The sequence below is a fragment of the Manis pentadactyla genome, chromosome 9 (genome assembly GCF_030020395.1).
Source record: "Manis pentadactyla isolate mManPen7 chromosome 9, mManPen7.hap1, whole genome shotgun sequence".
NCBI lineage: Eukaryota > Metazoa > Chordata > Mammalia > Pholidota > Manidae > Manis > Manis pentadactyla.
In genome coordinates this window covers 13,897,160-13,918,287 of record NC_080027.1, presented here as the reverse complement: position 1 = coordinate 13,918,287, position 21,128 = coordinate 13,897,160, and the positions used below count along the sequence as shown (strand labels likewise).

The 21,128-nt window shown below is 57.3% G+C and overlaps 4 protein-coding genes across 10 annotated transcripts; 3 read left to right on the top strand and 1 right to left on the bottom strand.

The window, feature by feature from the left end:
- The first annotated feature begins 622 nt into the window (after window positions 1-622).
- Window positions 623-8,206, top strand: KCNK4 (potassium two pore domain channel subfamily K member 4). 3 transcript variants are annotated; one of them, XM_036927083.2, is made up of 7 exons: window positions 623-1,329; window positions 2,012-2,277; window positions 5,154-5,277; window positions 5,404-5,564; window positions 5,760-5,946; window positions 6,436-6,575; window positions 7,258-8,206. In XM_036927083.2, the coding sequence occupies exons 2-7, from the start codon at window positions 2,089-2,091 to the stop codon at window positions 7,651-7,653; spliced, it is 1,197 nt and encodes a 398-aa protein (XP_036782978.2). In that variant the 5' UTR covers window positions 623-1,329; window positions 2,012-2,088; the 3' UTR covers window positions 7,654-8,206. The 3 variants fall into 3 exon arrangements, with proteins under 3 accessions (XP_036782978.2, XP_036782970.2, XP_036782963.2); XM_036927075.2 differs by lacking the exon at window positions 623-1,329 and adding an exon at window positions 1,352-1,816; XM_036927068.2 differs by lacking the exon at window positions 623-1,329 and having other exon boundaries at window positions 1,830-2,277.
- Window positions 8,207-8,234: 28 nt separating this feature from the next.
- On the top strand, window positions 8,235-11,113 carry CATSPERZ (catsper channel auxiliary subunit zeta). 2 transcript variants are annotated; one of them, XM_036927106.2, is made up of 5 exons: window positions 8,237-8,406; window positions 8,620-8,959; window positions 9,793-9,851; window positions 10,070-10,136; window positions 10,877-11,113. In XM_036927106.2, exons 1-5 carry the CDS (start codon window positions 8,386-8,388, stop codon window positions 10,984-10,986), a joined length of 597 nt encoding a protein of 198 aa, XP_036783001.2. In that variant the 5' UTR covers window positions 8,237-8,385; the 3' UTR covers window positions 10,987-11,113. The 2 variants fall into 2 exon arrangements, with proteins under 2 accessions (XP_036782993.2, XP_036783001.2); XM_036927098.2 differs by having other exon boundaries at window positions 8,235-8,406; window positions 10,070-11,113.
- A 722-nt stretch (window positions 11,114-11,835) lies between these two features.
- ESRRA (estrogen related receptor alpha) lies at window positions 11,836-19,700 on the top strand. 4 transcript variants are annotated; one of them, XM_036927125.2, is made up of 7 exons: window positions 11,836-11,937; window positions 13,521-13,857; window positions 16,895-17,011; window positions 17,171-17,299; window positions 17,711-17,878; window positions 17,974-18,243; window positions 18,674-19,700. In XM_036927125.2, the coding sequence occupies exons 2-7, from the start codon at window positions 13,533-13,535 to the stop codon at window positions 18,931-18,933; spliced, it is 1,269 nt and encodes a 422-aa protein (XP_036783020.1). In that variant the 5' UTR covers window positions 11,836-11,937; window positions 13,521-13,532; the 3' UTR covers window positions 18,934-19,700. The 4 variants fall into 4 exon arrangements, with proteins under 4 accessions (XP_036783020.1, XP_036783011.1, XP_036783037.1 ...); XM_036927116.2 differs by having other exon boundaries at window positions 11,858-12,074; XM_036927142.2 differs by lacking the exon at window positions 11,836-11,937 and adding an exon at window positions 12,227-12,249.
- TRMT112 (tRNA methyltransferase activator subunit 11-2) lies at window positions 19,651-20,955 on the bottom strand. The gene is made up of 4 exons (XM_036927175.2): window positions 20,429-20,955; window positions 20,233-20,334; window positions 20,003-20,092; window positions 19,651-19,913 (listed from the first exon to the last, which is right to left on the bottom strand). Exons 1-4 carry the CDS (start codon window positions 20,504-20,506, stop codon window positions 19,806-19,808), a joined length of 378 nt encoding a protein of 125 aa, XP_036783070.1. The 5' UTR covers window positions 20,507-20,955; the 3' UTR covers window positions 19,651-19,805.
- Window positions 20,956-21,128: the final 173 nt, after the last annotated feature.

Sequence of the window (21,128 nt, the reverse complement as noted above, 5' to 3'; positions counted from 1 at the left end):
GTAAAAGCAGAGAGGGGCAGAGTGCCAGGACCTGGCGGTGCAGGCGGGGTGGGGGTGAGAGGGCTAGTGCTGGTGCCAGTTCCATGAGCATTGAAGTGAGGACCAAGAGATGGGGATACCAGACTAGGGGCAGGAGATGCCTCAGCACTATTTTCCAGAGCCGGGTCCCAACCCCAATTGGACCAATTCCAGGCTGCCTCAGTGAATTCCCCACCACTTTGTCTCTCAGGGTCCCTTCCATGAGTGCTGAGACCAAGGGCCAGGCTGTCCCTAGGGGCAGGGAGTTGAAGGCCCTTCCCAGCTGATAGTAGGCCTGGGAGATGCTGGGAGATTATTGCGGCGCCTGTCCGGAGAGGTGATCCGACTGATGTCCAGGCCGGCCGGGTCGAGCCGCTGGCCACACTGGCTGGCCAGAGGGACTGTACTAGGGCTCCAGTCTGAGACTCCAGGCCGGACTCTGCGGCGCCCCCTCTCGGGGTCCCCTGCCACCCACCATCCAGCACCAGCCGGAACTGGGGGGCTGGGCCGCCTCAGGTGAGGGGCTGCGGGAGTGGGGGGGGGGGGGCGGGTGAGGCGCCGGCGGCTAGGGCGCGGCACGGAGGGAGGCGCGGCGCCGGAGGGGTTAAACGCTGACGGAGGGGGTCTTCTGGTGGCGGGAGGGGGCGTCCCAGCCCCGGCGGCCGCCCGCTCCTCCCCTGCCGCCGCCGCCTCCACCGCCGCCGCCTCCGCGGCCCAGCCGGCACCGGCGAGGCCGCGCAGGAGCCCGGGCCGAGGCCGCCGCCGCCGCCGCCGCAGCGAGGCCAACAGTGAGTGCGGAGCGCAGAGGGCCAGCGGGTGGGTGCGGGAAGGAAGTGCGGGCAGGACTCCCGGGCATGGGCGCGAAGGGGGAGACCGGCCGGACGGGCGCCCACCTTCCACGCATGGGCGCCTCCAGGAGTCATGCGGCCGCGTGTCCAGCCGCCCAGACGCCCCAAGGCGTCGGCGTGAAGACGCGGGGAGGTGGCGGGAGCGAGCGGCGGTTGTGCAGTGTGTCCGGCGGCGGGCGCTGCGCGGTCGCCCGGCGGTCTGGGTGTGTGCACGCGACTGCATGCACACGTGTGCGTGGACCTCTGGGGTGCCTTGGTCCGGCGCGCACGGCGCTGGGGGTCCCGGTGTGCCCGTGAGTCCGGAAGTGCAGGTGGAATGTGTGCGTGCATCCTGGGCAGCGGTGCGGACTGGAGCCGCAGGATGGAGCGTGGGCCCGCAGGTCTTTGTGCAGCGGGTGTGAGCGTGGGCGCGGCCGCCCGCTGTCCCGGGAGCTGACAGCTGCTCCGGGTGGATGCTGAGCTGGTATGGCCCTTGTCGCCACCGCCCCGCTTCTTCCCGGAACCCCGCCACCCTCCCGCATGCCTCGCCTCTCCTCTGCGCGGCGACCTGGACCCGCCCCTGGGTTCCTCGAAAGCCCGGCGGGGCACTGGGGGTCCCCGGAGGCTCCCCCTGCCCATCGCGACTAGCGGCGGTGCAGAGAGAGGCGGGAGGGGAAGAAGCGCGAAGATGCTGCTGTAGCCGCAGCGTACCAGCCGGGACCGCTCTCCACACCCCGCCCTGCGCTGTCCCGTCTCTTGCTTTCCCTTCGCGCGCCTCCGCGCGCCTCAACCTCCTCTTCGGAGGCGGGTTCCCAACGCCCCTTCCAGGTCCCCGGCGGTTCCTCCCTGGCCCGGCTCGCCCTCGGCAGGCTCATTCTCTTCCCCTACCACTTCCCTTTCCCTTCCGGGTACCCTCTTCTCTTCTCATACCCCGGAGTCCCCGGATAGGGGCTGAGGGCCGGGCAGTGGAGGTAAGGGGGGGGAGGAGGTGCGGGGGCGACTGGGTGTGTCCTGGTACCGAGGGTCCCGCCAGAGGGGTTGAGGAGAGGATATGTGTGGGCAGTAGGGCTGGGGGCTCCAAGGACCTTGGGTGCATAGGGGTTGGAGAAGGATGTAGAGGTGCCAGCCCATGTTAATGATCCCGGCCTCCCCGGTTCTGCCCGCAGTGACCGCAGCTCCCCAGGAGTCCCCTGCCCGGCCTCCCCAGGCGGGCAGTGGAATCGGCCGGGCCTCTGGGCGCACCATGCGCAGCACCACACTACTAGCACTGCTGGCACTGGTCCTGCTCTACCTGGTGTTGGGTGCCCTGGTGTTCCAGGCCCTAGAGCAGCCCCACGAGCAACAGGCCCAGAGGGAGCTGGGGGAGGTCCGAGAGAAGTTCCTGAGGGCGCATCCATGTGTGAGCGACCAGGACCTGGGGCTCTTCATCAAGGTGCGTGGGTGGGCAAGAGCCCCTTCAGCAGTGACCCATGACGTCTGTGGCACTAGCTGCATGCCAGTGGGACCCTATGCAGGGGTGCTGCTTCCAGATCAGCACCCCGAGGCAGGGTGCAGCTGGGATCCAGGCTTCTGCGTGTTCAGTCCGGTGGCCCTCTTGGGGCGTTGTTTTTCTTGCTGTGCCTGGCATCGGGCTTGCTCCCGGAATGCCTCCTTCAGTGTGTGACTGTGGTTGAATGAAGGAATGCAATAAATAAATAAATAAATGGCTGTAGCACATGAAATATGTTACATTTTCATAGGACTAACTCACTGGTTTAGGGTTGCCAGATAAAATACAGGGTGCCCAGCTAAATGTGTATTTCAGCTAAACAGTGAATCATATTAAATATAAATATGTCCCATGCAGTATTTTTATTTGCTAAATCTGGTAACCATACACTGGTTCCTGTATGGCTTTGGAGTCACAGATGCCTTCGAAAAGCCCCCAAACACTGTGAACATGTCCTTACTCCCTGCAAAAGGCCACATGTAAACATGTACAGATGACTGGGGAGGGTTCCAGGATACCCTAACCCTGTCTATGTCACCATGGGTGCCAGGTTAAGCATCCCTCCCCCCAGGATGCCAGCTTATGATGTGGAGGAGGGTGTCAGCTTTGGTCTAGTGACTAAAGAAAGTCCTGGGCTTCAGCCTTTTGGGGCACTGTCAGGCAAGCACCTCTGTTGCTAATTCTGATTCTTGGGTCACTATTATTAAAAACCCTAACATTTAACTTTAATAAATTAACATTTATTTCTTTATTGAAGATACCCCTATTTCCTTGCCTGTTCTTTGGGGGAGGAGCCATCCACATGGAGGCCTCAGTGTTCCAGCTGATTCCCAAGGTGGCAGGACCCAGAGCAGAGATGAAGGTTGGGTGGGGCCAGGACACAGGCATCTTGACATTATCTCTGACACTTCCAGAATGCTGAGCAAGGCTCAGAGAGGCCTGGGCAGGAGAGTGTGTCTGGCCAGACCACAGGGTGGAGTGGGGAAGGGAGGGAGTCTATCTGACCTATTTTATCTTCACAATGGAATTGCTTTTTTCTTGGATAAAAAAGAAGAAAAAAGAAAGAGGTTGGTGACAGCTGCTTTATTTCTCTTCCACAATTAGTCACACAGCAATTATGCACCTATTGGGTGTTGGGTGCTGTGCTATACACCACAGGGTTAGCAGGGAAATTGATATTGGGGAGGAACAGGTGCAGGCTCTGCCCTAGAGGATGGCCCATCTAGGTGAGGAAGACAAATCCCTGGACAGATGCTAGTGGAAAGGGAGTTTTCTTCACTTCCTTCTTTGTTGAATGCCTGTTGTGTGCTGGGCCTTGGTGCTGGGGGCAAGGAGGGAGATCTGGGGCCCTTGGGGAAGAGCTGGTAATTGAAATGAGGCAGGTGAGATGGATAGAATTTAGAGATGTGTGATTGGGTTGCAGGAGACTCGCAGGCAGAGAGGAACAGCATGGGCAAAGGCGTGGAAGTTGGAAAGCTCTAAGTGTCTTGCAGAACTGGGATTTAGCAGATGCCTAGTCATTTGAAGCAAAAATTAGAACACACAGGATGACAAAGGCCTTTTCCCCTAAAGTAGTGTTTTTATTGGAAAAGAATTGCAAAATAAAAATTAAATAATTTTTAATCATACATTTATTTCACTTTTGGCTTTATTTAAAAGTTATTATTACAGGAAATGGGATCATCTCAGAAAATCCAGGGATAAGGTCACTGCAACTTGGGTTCCCAAATAAGAGTCCCAGGAGAAAAGACTGGGGAGAGGGAGGTTGGGATCAGATTCAGAGGGGCTTAAATGCTGGGCTGGGGAGTTCGGACTCTGTTCTGCAGACAGCAAGGAGCTCTGGACGATTTTGGGCAGCCACTTTAGGAAGATTAATTTGGAATCGGTCTTGCTAATGAGGACTGCAGTCAGAGAGAAAGAAGGTGGTTATGATTGCCACCATATCTACTGCCTTAGTGCCTTGGTTTGGGCTCCTTGGGGAAGGACCCCTTTGCATGCCCTCATTATGCTGTGACTGCTGTCACTTAGGGCAGGTCCTCTCAAAACACAGACCCTGACTTGGAGGGACCTGCAGGCTGGCAACAGGGGCAGACACATGGTCATTCCATTAACTTAATCATATTTAATGAGCACCCACCATGTAGCACAGAATTTGGCTTGGACTTCAGTTGGGTGTGCAGGGGTTTGTGGGTCCATGAACTTCCTAAAATTGGATGCAAAATTTGATGGCATATGAACCTTCCTGGAGGGAGAGTCCCTAATCTATTTGATCTAATTCATCAGATTATCTAAGGTGAGGGACTCAAACAGCTTCAGCACAGGCAATGGGAGTGGTGGATTTATGGAAAGCTGTAAATCACTGGGCATGATCACTGCCTGGGGATCAGTTTAACAGTCACACAGTGGTTACTTTGTATTGAGTGCTTGACCTCTTCGCAACGACTCTGTGAGGTATTTGCTATTATCTCCAGCTCCACTTGATACAGAAACTGAGGCACAGAGAATTAACTTGCCCAAGGTCACATAGCACCAAGATTTGAATCTAGGCAGTCTGGTCCCAGAGTCTGTGCTCCTGACCACTGTAAATTGGAAATCTGCTGTGTGGAATTAGGGGCAGAGAACTCAGTGTTTCTAAAATGATGCAGAGGTCAAGCAAAATTGGGCCACTCCATTTGAAATGTCTCCTTTAAGAGACTGCCTGCAGGGAAACTAGAGGGAAAGGGAGGGCTGGGGTGGGGAACAACCCTGGGGATGGGAGGGCCAGGGTGTTGCTGTGACAGGAAGGACTGAGGTTCCCCCTTCTGCACCTTGTCCTACAGGAGGTGGCTGATGCCCTGGGAGGGGGTGCGAACCCTGATACCAACTCTACCAGTAACAGCAACCACTCAGCCTGGGACCTGGGCAGCGCCTTCTTTTTCTCAGGCACCATCATCACCACCATCGGTGGGGGAGGGGACTGGGCTGGTGGAGGGGCCAGGGGTGGCTGGGCTTTCTCATGGGGGAAGGCACAGGGAGAGGGAGAGGGATGCCAGACAGCCTCTAGACCTTTTGCACGGCTCCTCTGCTCAGGGTATGGCAACGCGGCCCTGCGCACAGATGCTGGGCGCCTCTTCTGCATCTTCTATGCACTGGTGGGGATCCCACTGTTTGGGATCCTGCTGGCCGGGGTCGGGGACCGGCTGGGCTCCTCCCTGCGTCACGGCATCGGTCACATTGAAGCCATCTTCCTGGTGAGCTGCTCTGCGCCCTGTGCACTCTTGCTCTGGGCTCGGGTTACCCTTCCCTACAGTCCCTGCCTGGCTCCTAAGCATGGCTGGCCCCTAGATCGCATAAGCCTGGCTCACAGACCCCCGGAGAAGGGTGTGTGGGGTGTGAGTGATGGCTTTGGTGGACTCCTCTGTCCTGCCCACTGCCCCTCCCTGTAGAAGTGGCACGTGCCACCGGAGCTGGTGCGAGTGCTATCGGCGGTGCTTTTCCTGGTGATCGGCTGCCTGCTCTTTGTCCTCACACCCACGTTCGTGTTCTGCTATGTGGAGGGCTGGAGCAAGCTGGAGGCCATCTACTTCGTCGTAGTGACTCTCACCACGGTGGGCTTCGGGGACTATGTGGCCGGTGAGGCCACCTTTCTTGCACTGCACTTCCTTACCTACTTTATTTCTTCCCGGGGGCTCTGCTCTCTTGCTTTTCCCTTAATTCCTTGTGGCCTTTGTGCGCTCACACCTCCTTTCTCCAACCCCTACACCTGCTCACACTTTTGCACGGATGTAACACCTTGTACACACATTCTTGCATGCCTGCACCTCCATGCATGCACACATATATTAAGTGCACCCCTCATGTGTCACATTCTTGTACATGTGCACCTCTTACATGTGCTGACATTCTTGCACGTAAGCGCCCCCACTTGCATGCTCTTGCACACCTTCAAGTGATGTACTCTCATCTTCCTACAATGCATTCGTACACTCAGTACATATCCATTGCCCTGGGGAGGGCGGGTCCTCTCCATGAACTAGGAAGAGGGGCAGGGAACCAGCCGCTCAGAGGCTCAACACTTACACCACAACCAATTTCTTTCTGCCGTCCCCGGTGGTATCCCAGGTGCCAGCCCCAACCAGAACTCTGCAGCCTACCAGCCATTGGTGTGGTTCTGGATCCTGCTCGGCCTAGCCTACTTCGCCTCAGTGCTCACCACCATCGGGAACTGGCTGCGAGTAGTGTCCCGCCGCACTCGGGCAGAGGTAGGCGTCTCTGGGTCGCGCTGTGCCTGGAGCTGAGGCTCTGTACAGTAGCAGCTGGTTGACTGGCGTGCCTCCCTTCCAGAATGTGGGCTCCTTAAGGCAGGGACTGAGTAAGCCCCATTGTGCACCAGGCCAAGGACAAAGGGATAAACTTGGACAGGTTTGCAGGTGACTTTATCTCTGCTGCCATGATAAGGTTGCCAGATTTAGCAAATAAAAATGCAGGAAGCCCATTTACATGTGAATTTTCAGGTGAATAGCAAATAATACCTTAGCATGAGTATGTCCCAAATACTGCACGGGGTATACTTATACTAAACTTTTATTCGTTGTTTATCTGAAATTCACATTTATCTAGACGACCTGTATTTTGTCACCCTATGCGTCGCGCGCAGCCAACGAGCCGGATGGAAGGGCAAATATCCCCCGGAGGCACAGGAGGGAGAGCTGAAATAAAACAGGCTTTCTAGAAAAGCTCTTTGGATGAGAGGGCGCTTGGGGGCAAATGGAAGTAGGGGAGAGCTTGTGGCTGGGTGATGAACATTTACCCCTTCCGGCGGGCTGAGGCAGAAGGACCAGGCGGAAAAGCGCGTAATGACCGACGAAGGGGCAGGGCAGGCTCTGGGAGTTGCGGAGGCGGTCTAGGACCCGCGGTCGAGGACTGCTTTTCCTCCCCGCGCAGATGGGCGGCTTCACGGCGCAGGCCGCCAGCTGGACCGGCACGGTGACCGCGCGGGTGACCCAGCGGGCCGGGCCCACCGCACCCCCGCCGCCGGAGAAGGAGCGGCCACCCCTGCCTCCACCGCCGTGTGCACCCCAGCCTGCCGGCAGGCCCCTATCCCCTGCGGCCCCGGAGAAGGCCGAGCTGCCCTCCCCGCCCACCCCGCCCACGGCCTCTGCGCTGGATTACCCCAGCGAGAACCTGGCCTTCATCGACGAGTCCTCGGACACGCAGAGCGAGCGCGGCTGCGCGTTACCCCGCGCGCCAAGGGGTCGCCGCCGTTCCCCCAATCCCCCCAGGAGGCCCGCGCGTCCCCGGGGCCCCGGGCGTCCCCGGGAGAAAGGCATGCCTGTGTAGGTGCAGGACGCGGGGCCGAGCCTCTTAGGGAGCTTCGTTCTCGCTCTCTCCCCGGCATGCTCCACTTGTTTGACCAAAGAGTCCTCCCTGGACCGGACCGAAGCCTGGGAAGGAGGCTACAGGTTGCTTGTCTGCTACACACCCGCTCCCAACCCTCTCCTCACTTCATCCATTTCCAGACTCCCAAGGCATTCGGTCTCGCTGTCCCGGCTGGGCCTGCCCCTCACAACACCTCACGACTGTGCCCAGAGCCTGCATCAATAAACCAGAGCAGTCTGCACCGCTGCGGGCGTGCGCGCTCCGGGGCCGCGCGTGGGGGGGGGAATGCTCGCGCTGGGTCTCCTCGCGGGCAAATCAGGCCTCCCATGACCCCTAGGTCGAGTCCCCCCCGCCCCGGGCACCCACGTCAGTTAAGGCACAGGCTGGGTTGTGTTCGGGCCTGTATCACTCTGCCTGGAGGCTACGGGAGAGGATCCGGCACAGGAATCTGCCAAGATGGGCTGTGCAGGTCTCCAGCCTCAGCACGGCTAGTGGTGGTGGTGGTGGTGGTGGTGGTGTGGCCGAGGTAATAGAGATAATGGCATCTAGTGTGGTGGGTGTAGCTTTAACTCTCCCAGAGCGAGACCCGCGGAGCTATTCCAGAAGGGGACCCCGCCCCTCCCCCTTTCGGGAGCATGACTCCTTCCTCCCCGCCGCGAGGCCTGTGGCGACTGGGTCCGTTGGGGCAGAACCATGGAGGAAAAGCCTTTCAAAGTAAGAACACTTCCCGGACCTCCTCACCCTTTCAGCCCCCTTACTCATCCTAGGTCCAACCTGGGTCCCGCCTCTCCTCTTACCCAGCCTGGGCTCCGGGTAGCTTCCAACAAATCCTGCCGCCGGAGTCCCCGCCCTAGCAGGGCTCGGGATCCCTGCCACCACCCCAACTCTCCGCGACTCTAGGCATCCCTCGTTGTATGTGGCCCACAGGCTTTGGGCCCCAGTGGCTCAGGTAAATCGAGCCTGGAGGACATCCGGAATCTGTGGACCACGGCCTCGCTGTCTCAGTCGCAGCTGAACTTGCCGCTGTCCGATGTCTGCGAGGACTCCCACGTGGAGCGCAGCAGCTTGGGCCACAAGACTCGCCAGTGGTACAACCAGAAGACCGGCCATTACTCAGACGTCGCCTGGGAAAAATCGGTTGCCCGAGACAAGGTCCACTTCAAGCAAGAAAAGCAGGACGACCGCTCCTTGTTGGAGCTGGAGCGGCGCAGAGGCAGCTCCCAGGGAAGCCACTTAGAGGGGGATGACGATTCCAAAACCGACACTGGTCAGTGTGGCCTCACTGGGCTGTGGGAGTCCAAAGGGCAGGGGGCTGGCCAGGACCCCAATTTCTGTTGCTGTAATTTGGGAAACTCTGGGATCCAAATTTCCAGGGTTCCTTGGGAGGGGCGTCTGGGCTAACGTTTCATACTTCAGATTAACCAGACATTCCTGGAACGCCCCCTACCGGGAGGCTTCGTACAAAATCCTGTAGCCATGGCACACCAGGTCCGGGAGAGAAGCGCGAAACTGTTTTAAGGGCCGCGCGGTAGGGCCTGTGGTTTATTGGAATCACCAGTTGAGAAGAGGGAGTTAATTCTTTGTGGATTTGAGCTTGTTCAGGAGGTGCCTGCTTTAGTTCATTCAGTCATTGGTTACAATTTTTAAGTACCTACTTCATCCTGGACACTGGGACTTGTCTCCCTCTTCTGCAACCTCCCCTAGTTTTCAGGGAATTGTAACTATTAACTATATAATAACTGCCAGTTATTGAGCCCTTGCTGTGTGCCTGGCATGGGGTTTCTCTTGCATGATTACCTTAAATATCACAGCCTTCATAAGGAGCCATTCTTATTACCACGTTTTACAGATGAACTCTGGGGAAAGAAACTTTCAGTCATTGGCCCTAAATCTTACACAGTAGGGCAGTCAGAACTGGAACTTTGTGGGTGGGACAATAAAGCCTAGGACAGTAAACCACTGTCCTATATTGTTTCCCCACTAAGGTGGCACATGGCAGAAGGCTACTCCTCCCACCACATGCCTACCCATACATCTCTTGTGCTCCAGGAAAGACCCAGCAGTCTGCAGATGACTGATAACTCTTTTCTCTCCTCCCAGAACTCCGTATCTGGAAGCACACAACCCATCAAGCCTACTGGGAGGAGCAGCATAACAGGGTTGGAGGCACATAGGGAGACTGGGGATTTTGGTGGGGTGGTAGATGGGCAAGTTGGGGGCTGCTGGGGTGAAGAGGTGGGGGTGGTCTGTACGGTGGAGGGGCAGGCCGGTTGGCAGGGGGCCTTGGCTCTCCGGGCTGGAATTAGCAGGTGGGGCATTTTGGCTGTGGGGAGAGCTGAGGTCCCTTTGACATCTAAACCTCTTGCTGCCTCTTTAGCTGCCACTGCCCCTGATGGAACTTATGGAGAATGAAGCTCTAGAAATCCTCACCGAAGCCCTCAGGAGTGAGCCCTACCCCAAGTTCCCACAAGCAACCCTGGGAGATTTTGCAGGGCTTGGGTCCGTGGGAGTGGGGTTTCAGGATCTGGGTGACTTGTCAGATTCCCTTACCATCCACGGATATTCTAGGATCCCCACAGAAGTAAAAAATTGGAGGAATGAGCACAGTGTGACCAGTGGGGAGAGCATGCAATGACTGTCAGGGCCTGGGCCTCCAGCCTTAAGTGATGTGGCTTTTCTAAGACTGTTTCTCCACATGCTCAAGTAGAGATGACAGCCTTTGTGTGGCCTTGGCCCATTCTCCCTGGGTGCTGTGAAAAGCCTTGGATGGTGGATTATTTGGGTAAACTTACCTTCCTTTGGTCCTGCTAATGATATGAAGGGACAAGAGTGGGCTGGCTTTTCGCTTAAGAGTATGTGCTCCAGGAGGTGTCCTCAAAGCTGCCTGCTACCACTACCCTAATTCAGGCCTGCAATATCTTTAACCTTGCCCTCATCCTTCCTAAATCTGAACACACCTCCATCTGTTTGGAGCACAGGTCTATGACCTGACCATGTGAAACAAACAAACCTGGCAGGGGCCAGCACCTTGGAGATCTAAGTTCCCCAAACTAACACAGACCCAAATCCCAAGTACTCCTGCCACCCCAAATCACACGCAATTCCTCGAATTACACATGCAGCACCCACTGCTGGGAGGCTATATGCTCCTGCTTGCTGCCCTGAGCGGAGCTCTGCCCTCCAGGCTACAGGTCAAGCATCGGAGGGGACCACTTCCTGACCAAGGAGTTGCAGCAATACATCGAGAGGCTCAAGAGGCGCCGGAGCAAGAGGTTGCACGTCTCGGTGCACTAAGTGCACCGCTCGGGCTCGAGTGACAGCCCGACTCCAAGCCCCGTCCCTGTCCCATCCCCAAACCCAAAACCGACCCTGTCCACGTGGAATTTGGGCCCTAGAGAAATAAAAGAGTTTGTGAACGGCCCGTGAGTCAGTGCGTGGCTGCCCGCGTGAGGCGGACGCACGCGGCCCCGCCTTTCCCCGTGACCTTCACTCGGTCACCGCAGTGACCTTGAGCGTTCTCCGTTCGGGCCCTATCGGCTCCGCCTTCCCGGGACTCGAAATGCAGGACTTCTGGCATGTTTTAGGTCTTCTCCGTCCCCAAGTTCAACAGCGTCGTGGGGATATTGGGTCTGCTGTCCAAGCGCCGGGATGGTGTTACCTTGAGGGAAGGAGGAGGGAAAGGAAAAACGGCAGCCCCTCTCCCTAGCTTGGGCATGCTGGACTCCGCCCCTCATGCATATGCATACCCACTCGCCTCCGCTCGTCCCGCCCTTCATTTACAGAAGCATGTCGTCTCCCAATCCTGCAGCTGCGGCTACTGGGCGACCTCGCCCACTCCTCTCGCGCACTGCGCGCTGCTCCTCCTCTGTTACGAAAGAGCGTTCCTGGACCCACCCCCTCCCCAGAGCCTCTCCGCGTCTCCCCTGGCCACGCCCCCCCGGGGGCCGTGTAAGCAAATACGCCTCTGTGGTTCGAGGGATGAGAGGCGGGACCTTCTTGAAATCCTGCCCACTGGCTTCTTCCACTCCGCCCACTGGCCTCTTCCGCACCGCCCGATTCCTTCGATTCCTTCGCACACGCAGGCGCTGCCCGCCTCACTAGTCTGATTAGCATAGAGAGCCACTTCCCGCCCCCTGCTTTGCATGCGCACGGCCGGCCCCACCCCCGCTGTCAGCTGGAGGAAGCAGAGTAGGAAGCGGCCGCGATGTCCTTTTGTGTCCTACAAGCCGCCGGCGGCGCCGCCGAGTAAGGGGACGCGGCGCGGCGGGGCGGTGCGGCCCGAGGAGGCGGCAGACCAGGGGCCGCCAGTGGTCCCCGGCTCACCCCGGCGCTCCGGGCTGCCCGGTCCCCATGCCTGCCCGCCCGCCCTGCCGGAGCCCCAGGTCCGGGGGCGGAGGGGAGCGCCGCTGGGTGGTGGGGTGGCGGGCGGGGCGCGGGGGCCATGTGCGAGCGCGGCAGGGAGGCGGGCGGGCTCCGGCTCCTGCCCGACTCGGGTCACGGTCAAGACCCGGTCGAGAGCCAGACCCTGTCAGGGTCCGGGCGGGATCCGGCATCCAGGTCTTAGTGCGCTCGCCTGAGTCAGGGGCCGGCTCCCGCTCGGGCTGCTGGCTCTGGCCAGGGTCGGGCGTGGGCCTCGAATCCAGTCTTAGGGCAGGGTTCAGCCAGGCACCTGGAGCTTACCTAAGTCCCAGGGGCGGGCCGGGGTGGAAGATGGGGAGGCTTCCCTATCGGGATGGGGCTTTGAAGACCACGTGGGGGCGCTCGAAGGGGCTTTGGGCCACTCTCCTTTCTGGGTCAAAGGTCATCGCGCCGGCCGGGGAGGACTTCCTCCTGCTTAGCGCTCCCCATTTACTTCCTGATATCCTGATAGAGGTCCCCCGCGGGCAGAGGGGGAGGGGAGGCGCAGCAACTTTAGGCAACTTACCGTAGGTGTGCGCAGGTTGGGGGGCGGGGCACCCGGAGGTGAGGAATTCTGCGGCAGCAGGAGTGTAAAAGTGAACGTGCTGGCCGGGGTGGCGTGCTAGGAAGTGGAGCCGCATCCTCCGGTGTGCCTGGGACTGGGCTTGCTGGGCCGGGAGGGTGCCGTGTGTCAGGTGTGGAAGGCTCCGAGTGTGTTTGTACTGGGGTTTGTGTGTGTGTGAGTGGGGGCATGGTTAGAGTTAGTGTTTGTGAGTGTGTGATTATGATGAGCGTTGAGTGTGACTACCCGGTATGCACTTTGGGTGCATGAGTGAGAGTAGGTTTGGGTAAGGCCATGTGTGAGTGTAAGAGCTCAGGAGAGAGTGAGCAATTGTGAGCATGTGAGACACCTGAGAGTGCAGGCAAGTGGGAGTGTGTGTGTGAAGGTGTGAACACACACGTGTGAGCACCTCCACTGCCCTTGGGTTTGTGTGCTTCAGTTTGCATTCTTGAATGGAGGATGCTCAGGGGAGGGGGTGGTCACCAAGGACGCCAACATCTGGAGAAAGTTGAGAGGATCTCCTGGGTCTGGTTGGGGATTCCAAATGCCATTGAAGGTTGCTTAGGGGCTAAGGTTACCCTGCTCTTTGGCTCTGGGGGGAATAGGAAGTTTCCACTCCTCCCCCAGGTTTCCAAGTAGGAGACTGTTGTCAGTTACTGGTCCTGAAGACTCTGTTCCCATGGCAACAGCTAGAGGGGGCTCTTCTTGGGCAGCCCTTCCTTGGACTCTGGCCTCCTGTCCCTCCCCCTTCACTGAGCCTGGAAGCCTGGCTGGCCCCAGGCCCAGGGTTGGGCAACCAGGGTGGCAGGGTGTCTCTCCATCCCCCATCCCAGTGCCTCCCTGTGACCTGACAGGTCTCTCCCCACAGGTGACCAGCGCCATGTCCAGCCAGGTGGTGGGCATTGAGCCTCTCTACATCAAGGCAGAGCCAGCCAGCCCTGACAGCCCAAAGGGCTCCTCGGAGACCGAGCCCGAGCCCCCAGTGGCCCTGGCCCCTGGCCCAGCTCCTACCCGCTGCCTCCCAGGCCACAAGGAGGAGGAGGATGGGGAGGGGGCTGGGCCTGGAGAGCAGGGTAGTGGGAAACTGGTGCTCAGCTCCCTGCCCAAACGCCTCTGCCTGGTCTGTGGGGATGTGGCCTCCGGCTACCACTATGGTGTGGCATCCTGCGAGGCCTGCAAAGCCTTCTTCAAGAGGACCATCCAGGGTGAGCTGCCCCCCCACCCCCAACTTCTGTACCCTTTGCCCTCTCAGCCCAGCACTACCCAGCTGGTGCACTGCTGGGTGGCAGTAGGCCCCCAGGCTGCCATGGTAGTAGTTGCGGTTGGCAGCCCAGTTTTCTCAGGCCTTCCTAACTCCCTTAAAAGTTAAAGCCACTAGGATGTGTTTATGGGTTGTATATAGGATGTGAGAGAGGACTCAGGATGCCTCCTAGGTTTCAGGGTATTAATGGCCCAGCACCTTCCATCGTGTCTGACAAAAATTTAAGGCAGCTTCTGCCTGTTTCTAAACTTTGTTCTTGTTTCTTGGACTGCTGACCTCCCACCAGAATGAAACAAACGTTTTTGTTGGTTTGTCTAAAGCAGCACAAGCACAGGGCGGGTTTTTATGGGTAACAGGGGGCTATGTTATTTTTCTCACACAACTTTAAAAAGACTTAGGCGTCCCTGCTAATAGTGCTTTCTGAACTTTTCTCAGGAAAGCATATCAAAATATGAGCAAGGTGGTGACGTAATAAGCATTACTTGGGATATGCCTGTTCCTTACATTTTTACATAAGTCATTGGTTATTTGGCGGCTAGAACATGCGTAATTTTTGAGAACAGTTCTGGAGTGCTTAGTCTGTGGCAGGCACTGTGCCGGTCTATGTTTATGATCTCAGTTGCTCCTGCAGCAGCCTATCAGGTACCAGCTCTGTTACAGTTGAGATCCAGAGAGGTTGGTAAAACTTTGTTCAAAGTCCCACAGGTGGAAAATGGCAGAACCAGGATTTGAACTTGGGTTGATTTAGGTCCAGAGCTGAGCCCTTAAACACCAGACTGCTGCCTGTGTTTATTGCTAATAATTGAACTTCGGACAGATGCCTCACAACCGATTGTGACATTCCATGAATTTTACTTGGCCGGTACCCACTGGTCTAAAACCATTTGTGCTCCCTTCGGGCTCTGAAGGCCACTAAGCCAACAGGTCCAGGTCCAGGTATCTCCTACTACCCTGGAGTCCTTCGTTCTGTTGATTCAGTTGGCAAATATTTATTGAGCCATAAATGGCAAAAACTAGCTGCAGGTGGCAATCATTTATTGAGCATTCGGGTGCCATTAACCTGCTGAATGTGTCACCTTGATTATTCTTTTTAATTCTCACAAGCTGCCTTTGTAGGACGTGCTGTTTTTATCATCCCAGCTTACAAATGGGAAACTGATGGTTTGCATACTTGCTCAAAGTCACACTTAGTGGTGGTCATGATATGGGCCCCAGGCAGCATCCAGAACCCTTGCTTTTCACAAACCTGTGCTGTGCTGTCCTGGCCACTATTCCAGGCATTGGGACATAGCTGTGACTAAGGCAGAGCAGCTCCTGTCCTCAAGCAGTTAACATTCTAGCAGAGGGGAGAGAGAAAACAATGAATTTCACAGCAATGTAGTAGAGCTGCGGTAAGTGCTGGAGGGAGAGGAGCAGGGGTGTGCCAAGGAATCTGGCTGAGGCTGGGGCTCTGGAGGTCTTCCCTGCGGAGGTGTCTTGAGCTGAGTGCGGAAGCCTGAGGAAGGTAAAGGAGATTGCGCTAAGGGTGTGTTGGCTGGTTGTGTCATTCAGTCCTGCGGTAGCCCTGTGAGGCTGGGAGGACCGCTGTGCATTCATTCAGCCAGTGATGAGCGCCCACTGCATGCCAGTCCCTGTTCCTAGCACTGGGGACAGTCCTGGCCCTGGTGGAGCTAATACTAAAGTGGGGAGACAGATAATAAAGAAGATAAGTATGTCCATTTGTTGTATATTAGGTGGTGTTGAGAGCTGATGAGAAACTCTAAGGCAGGGGCAAGGGGCTGGATGTCTGCACAAGGGCACTCAGCCTTCCCATACGGTGGCCGGGGAAGGCCTCCCCGAGGTGACACTGAGATCTGAAGGAGGTAAGGGAGCAGCAGGCCCTGAGGTAGGGGTCTGTTTGAGGAACACCTAGGTGGCCAATGGAACCAGAGCACCGTGCAACGGGGCGTGAGGTTAGAGAGGTGGTGAGGAGCAGGGGTGCAGACCTCGCTGGCCACGGGATTCACTAAGGGTTTTATTCTGAGAAGGGGAATCATTGAAGGTCTTGAGCAGGGGAGGGACAGATCTGGTAGGTTTAATAGCATGCCTCTGGCTCTGTGTTGATGTAACTGAAGGGAAAAAGGACAGAGCAGGAGGCCAGCCAGGAGGTGGGGTGACAGTGACTCAGGTCAAGGGTGGAAGCAGTTGCCAGGGTAGAAGGGATCAGCTTCTGGACATATCAGGAGGTAAAGCCCACCAGGATCTGTTGATTTGGGGTGTGAGAGAGGAATCCAAAATGTCTTCTAGATTTCTGTTTAAGCAACTGGACAAATGGAGCTGTAGATTTTGGAGGGGTAGATCTGTAGGTTAAGGTTACAGCAGGTAACCTAGAGTTCAGGCAGGTCTAGACTAGAGATACTAATTGGAAAGCCTCTGGTTGGGTAAGAGCACCATGGAGTGAGTCAGTGCAGGCGAGGTCCCAGGCAGCCCCACGGTTCTTCAGTGCAGGAAGGCCTGGGAGATGCGTAGAAACCACAAAGTGGCCAATGAGGTGGGAGGGAAACCTGGAGGCTGGTGTTGTAGGAGCAAAAGAAAAATGTTTAAGAGCTTTTAGAAGTAGGACATGATCCGTGACATTAGAGGCTCCTTTAGACCAAGTAAGATGAAGATGAGACTTGACCTTTGGATATGGCAATGTAGCGGCCTGATGAGAGCTTTGGTGAGAATAGATGAGGGTGGTAGAGCCCAGAGACATGGCCTGACAAGACGCTGGGGGCAGACATGCAGCCTGACACCCATGGTCCCAGCCCTTCCCTTGCCTGGGCAGGGGCCCCCAGCCCAGGGGCCATTCCCCTCACTGCCTCAGGCTTCCCTGCCCCACTCACGGCACTCCTGCTCTCCCCAGACTTGTGCTTGTCCAGGGCGAGTCAGGGCTCTCCTGTCTGCTGGGCCCCCTCTGGGCCCTGGGAGGCCGCCACTGGAGCCCTGCCTCTTCCTGGCAGGGAGCATCGAGTACAGCTGTCCAGCCTCCAATGAGTGTGAGATTACCAAGCGGAGACGCAAGGCCTGCCAGGCCTGTCGCTTCACCAAGTGCCTGCGGGTGGGCATGCTCAAGGAGGGTGAGCACTGGGCAGGGGCCTGGGCATGTGCTGGGGTTGCTGGGTGCCTGGGGCTGGGTGGGCAAGGCCTGGAAGTTCTGGTGGGATGCACTGGCAGGAGGGCTCTGCAGAGCAAGCCACCTGCAGCCCCATGGACACAGCCCTGTCCTACCATTCAAGGGGTACGTCTGGACCGTGTCCGGGGTGGGCGTCAGAAGTACAAACGGCGGCCAGAGGTGGACCCACTGCCCTTCCCAGGCCCCTTCCCTTCTGGACCCCTGGCTGTAGCTGGAGGTCCTCGGAAGACAGGTGAGGGCACTGGGGCCTTGGAGCTGTAGGGTTGGGGTGGGACCAGGACATGAGACCTGTCTGGTATCCTTCAGCCAGGATAGTAGTTACCTTGGGCCCTGGAACCCAGATTTCCCCTTAGTCACTTAGTCATTTGTCCCAAGAAGTATTTTGAAATTACTTTTTTCTGCGTTAGTCCCCAGGCAGTACAACTGGGAACAGGGAATGGATTTCTAAACTCAGAACCTGTCCACAAACAGACTGGCTTTCTCTGGGAGAAAGGGAGAACCCTTCCCAGAGAGCGGCATCTGAACCTTGACTGGCCAGTGGCTAGTGAGGGGGGTCACAGCAGAACTGATTCTAGAAAGATGCTGGACCCTGAAGGGCCTTTAAGGTGATGAACTTGAGCAACTCTTCCAACTGTCACTGCAGCCCCGGTGAATGCACTGGTGTCCCATCTACTGGTGGTTGAGCCTGAGAAGCTGTATGCCATGCCCGACCCAGCGGGCCCTGATGGGCATCTCCCAGCCGTGGCTACCCTCTGTGACCTCTTTGACCGAGAGATTGTGGTTACCATCAGCTGGGCCAAGAGCATCCCAGGTAAAGGGCCCAGTAGATGTGCAGCTTCTCTGGATCGGCCAGGCCATGCCTGGCTCTGGTGCATTTGCTCAGCCTCGCTTTCCACTTCTCTCCAGGCTTCTCCTCACTGTCGCTGTCTGACCAGATGTCAGTACTGCAGAGTGTATGGATGGAGGTATTGGTGTTAGGTGTGGCCCAGCGCTCACTGCCATTACAGGATGAGCTGGCCTTTGCTGAGGACCTGGTTTTGGATGAAGAGGGGGCGCGAGCAGCTGGCCTGGGGGAACTCGGGGCTGCCCTGCTCCAACTGGTGCGGCGACTGCAGGCCCTGCGTCTGGAGCGTGAGGAGTATGTCCTGTTGAAGGCACTGGCGCTTGCCAATTCAGGTATGTCTGGGGCATGACCGACAGGACTTTCCACGGGGCCCTCCAGTTTTTAACTCTGGGTGATGGCACAGCCTCATTTTGCCAACAGGGAAAACTGAGGCTTAGGGAGGAACAGTGACTTGCTGAAATTCACAAAGCAGGGTAAGGGCAGGCCCAGAACTGCACATAGGATTTTGAGTCCTAGTGCCATCCTTATGTGGAAAGGGAAACAATTTAGTGGAAGGGAAGGTGAGGAGGGTTAAGAGGTGGCCATAGCTGGAGGAAAGGTAGGTCCTGGCTCACGGGCAGGAGAATTTCGTGATGCCTCAGTGAACCAAACAACAAACCCATGTTTGGCTCCTTAGGTCGCATTCTGCAGTACCCAAGCTGGTGTGGACTCTGCCCTTTCTGGAGTTGGCCCATTATCAACAGCTCTTTCCCCTTCCTGCAGACTCTGTGCACATTGAAGATGCCGAGGCTGTGGAGCAGCTGCGAGAAGCTTTGCATGAAGCTCTGCTGGAGTATGAAGCTGGCCGGGCGGGCCCCGGAGGGGGTGCTGAGCGGCGGCGGGCAGGAAGGCTGCTGCTCACGCTACCACTCCTTCGCCAGACAGCGGGCAAAGTGCTGGCCCATTTCTATGGAGTGAAGCTGGAGGGCAAGGTCCCCATGCACAAGCTGTTCTTGGAGATGCTCGAGGCCATGATGGACTGAGGCAAGGGGTGGGCATGGGTGGGGTGCTGGCAGGACCCGCCCAGAATGGGGTCAGCCCCAAGAGGGCAGAGCTGGGGTCTGGGCAGTGCCACAGCCTGCTGGCAGGGCCAGGGCAATACCATCAGCCCCTGGGAGCAGGCCCTATGCCCTCCCCTCCCCCACTCAGGGGGTATTAGAAACTGGGAATGTGTGCCCAGGCTTTGGGCATAGTGCTGCCCCTTGCAAGCCATAACATGCCTCCAGTGTGTAGGGGGCCTTGCGGAAGCCATAGGGGGCTGCAGGGGACACGTGAGGGGCAGAAGCCTGATCTCAGGGAGGGAAGGGAGTGGAGGCCACAGTCTCCCAATGGGTGATGCTTTTGCTGCTGCTTAATCCAACCCCCTCTCCACAGCAGAGGGGGACTTGGAGAGCAAAGGCCCCTGCCCCCTTCGCTCCTCTCCTTATCATTTGCATTGGGCATTACTGCCCCCCCTTGAAGCAATAACTCCAAGCAGGCTCCAGCCCCTGGACTCCTGGGTGGCCAGGCCCCCCATCAGCTCCCACCCAGCCTCCTCAGGGGGTAGGGAGCACTGCCTCTATTCCCTGCAGAGCAATAACACTATATTTATTTTTGGGTTTGGCCAGGGAGGTGCAGGGACATGGGGCAAGCCAGGGCCCAGAGCCCTTGGCTGTACAGAGACTCTATTTTAATGTATATTTGCTGCAAAGAGAAACCGCTTTTGGTTTTGAACCTTTAATGAGAAAAAAATATATCAAGCTCAAGAACACTGTATGTTTGGCGTGTCACTGGGTCAAGGGTTGGGGACACATGACAGAACCAGCACACAGGATATACCTAAGATCACAAAATTAAAAACTGGTGCCTGGCAGGATTACTTCTCAGTTTCCTCATCACTCAGCAGCATGTTGGGGATCCCACGGCTGATGGGGAACAGACGTCCAGACTCTGGGCATTGCAGGGTGCCCTCCAACACCTCCACCTAAGGGGAAGTGGGGAACAGCTGGGCATGGCAGCTTCTGGATGTGCCTGTATGTGGCTGGGACAAGAAAGTGATGGGCCAGTTCTCACCTCCAGTAACACGTGGTGCATCTTTCTTAGAAATGTCTCATCTTGCTCATACCCCTGAACAGGCCCTTTGGGCACCTCGACCAGATGCAACTGTGGGCAAGAGGCTTAAATCACTCGGGGCCTCCCGACTCTCACCCTGAGACCAGACTACCGGTCGGTGCAAGAGGCTGCAGCGAGACCACCCTTTGAGGGTGCACGGCAGTTGGGGGGCAGGAGGTAGGGGTTCTCACAGTATCAGCCGCCTCCAGAAGCGCCGCCCACTCCACCTTGGGTATCATACGCGCCACGAAGTCGGGGTTGAACTCCACAGGGTTGATGCGGACCTCGGTGGCCTGCGGGGCGGAGAGGTTTAGTTAGGCAGGGACCGGAGCCTGGCTCCCGTATCCTGCCCGGAAGAGGGGCGCGAAACCACGCTGGGGCCGGTACCTGGAGGCGCAGAGGGAAGCCACGGGGCCCCACCCCCCGCACATGCGAGGTCAGCAAGTTATGGGTGAGCAGCTTCATGTCGCCACAACGCTCTCCAGCTAAGCCGGAACAGGAGGAGACCAGTAACCGGGTGCGTCACTTCCGGGGCCGCTCCACTTTCTGTCCTATTGGAGGGTTGGAAGGAGCGGAAGCGGCGAACTTGCTGGTACATCTGCTCGCCGGGGCAGAGGCATCTGAAAGGCCTGGTCGGATCCCGCGCTGCTACCGGAAGCATTTCAGGGGGAGGTTCCCACAGCACAGGCCCAGTGGTTTTGCCTGAGCAAAGCCTCCACTCAATGCAAATCACAAACAACACAGATCGTAGGTAAAACAGCTGCAATGCACAACACCTCGTTGAAATCAAACATGTTTTATTCTTGCACAGGCACCTGATACCATCGTCTCCCTTCCCTCGTTTTCGGTTCAGAACAGAAACTGCCTCAATACGTAAATTCAGCCCATCAAAACTGCGGCGCCCTATTCTTGTACGCAAATAAACACTGCTCGATGGCTGAGAGCTCCCACTTGCAACTGCACCAGTGGTCCAGCCCCTTATGTAAATAAGACCGAGCGTCCCCGGAAGCAGTGAAGGCGCCTCGTCGGGGGCGGGGCGCGGCCGAGGCCCCGCCTTGTGAAGGGTTCCCTGGAGTACTTTCAAGCC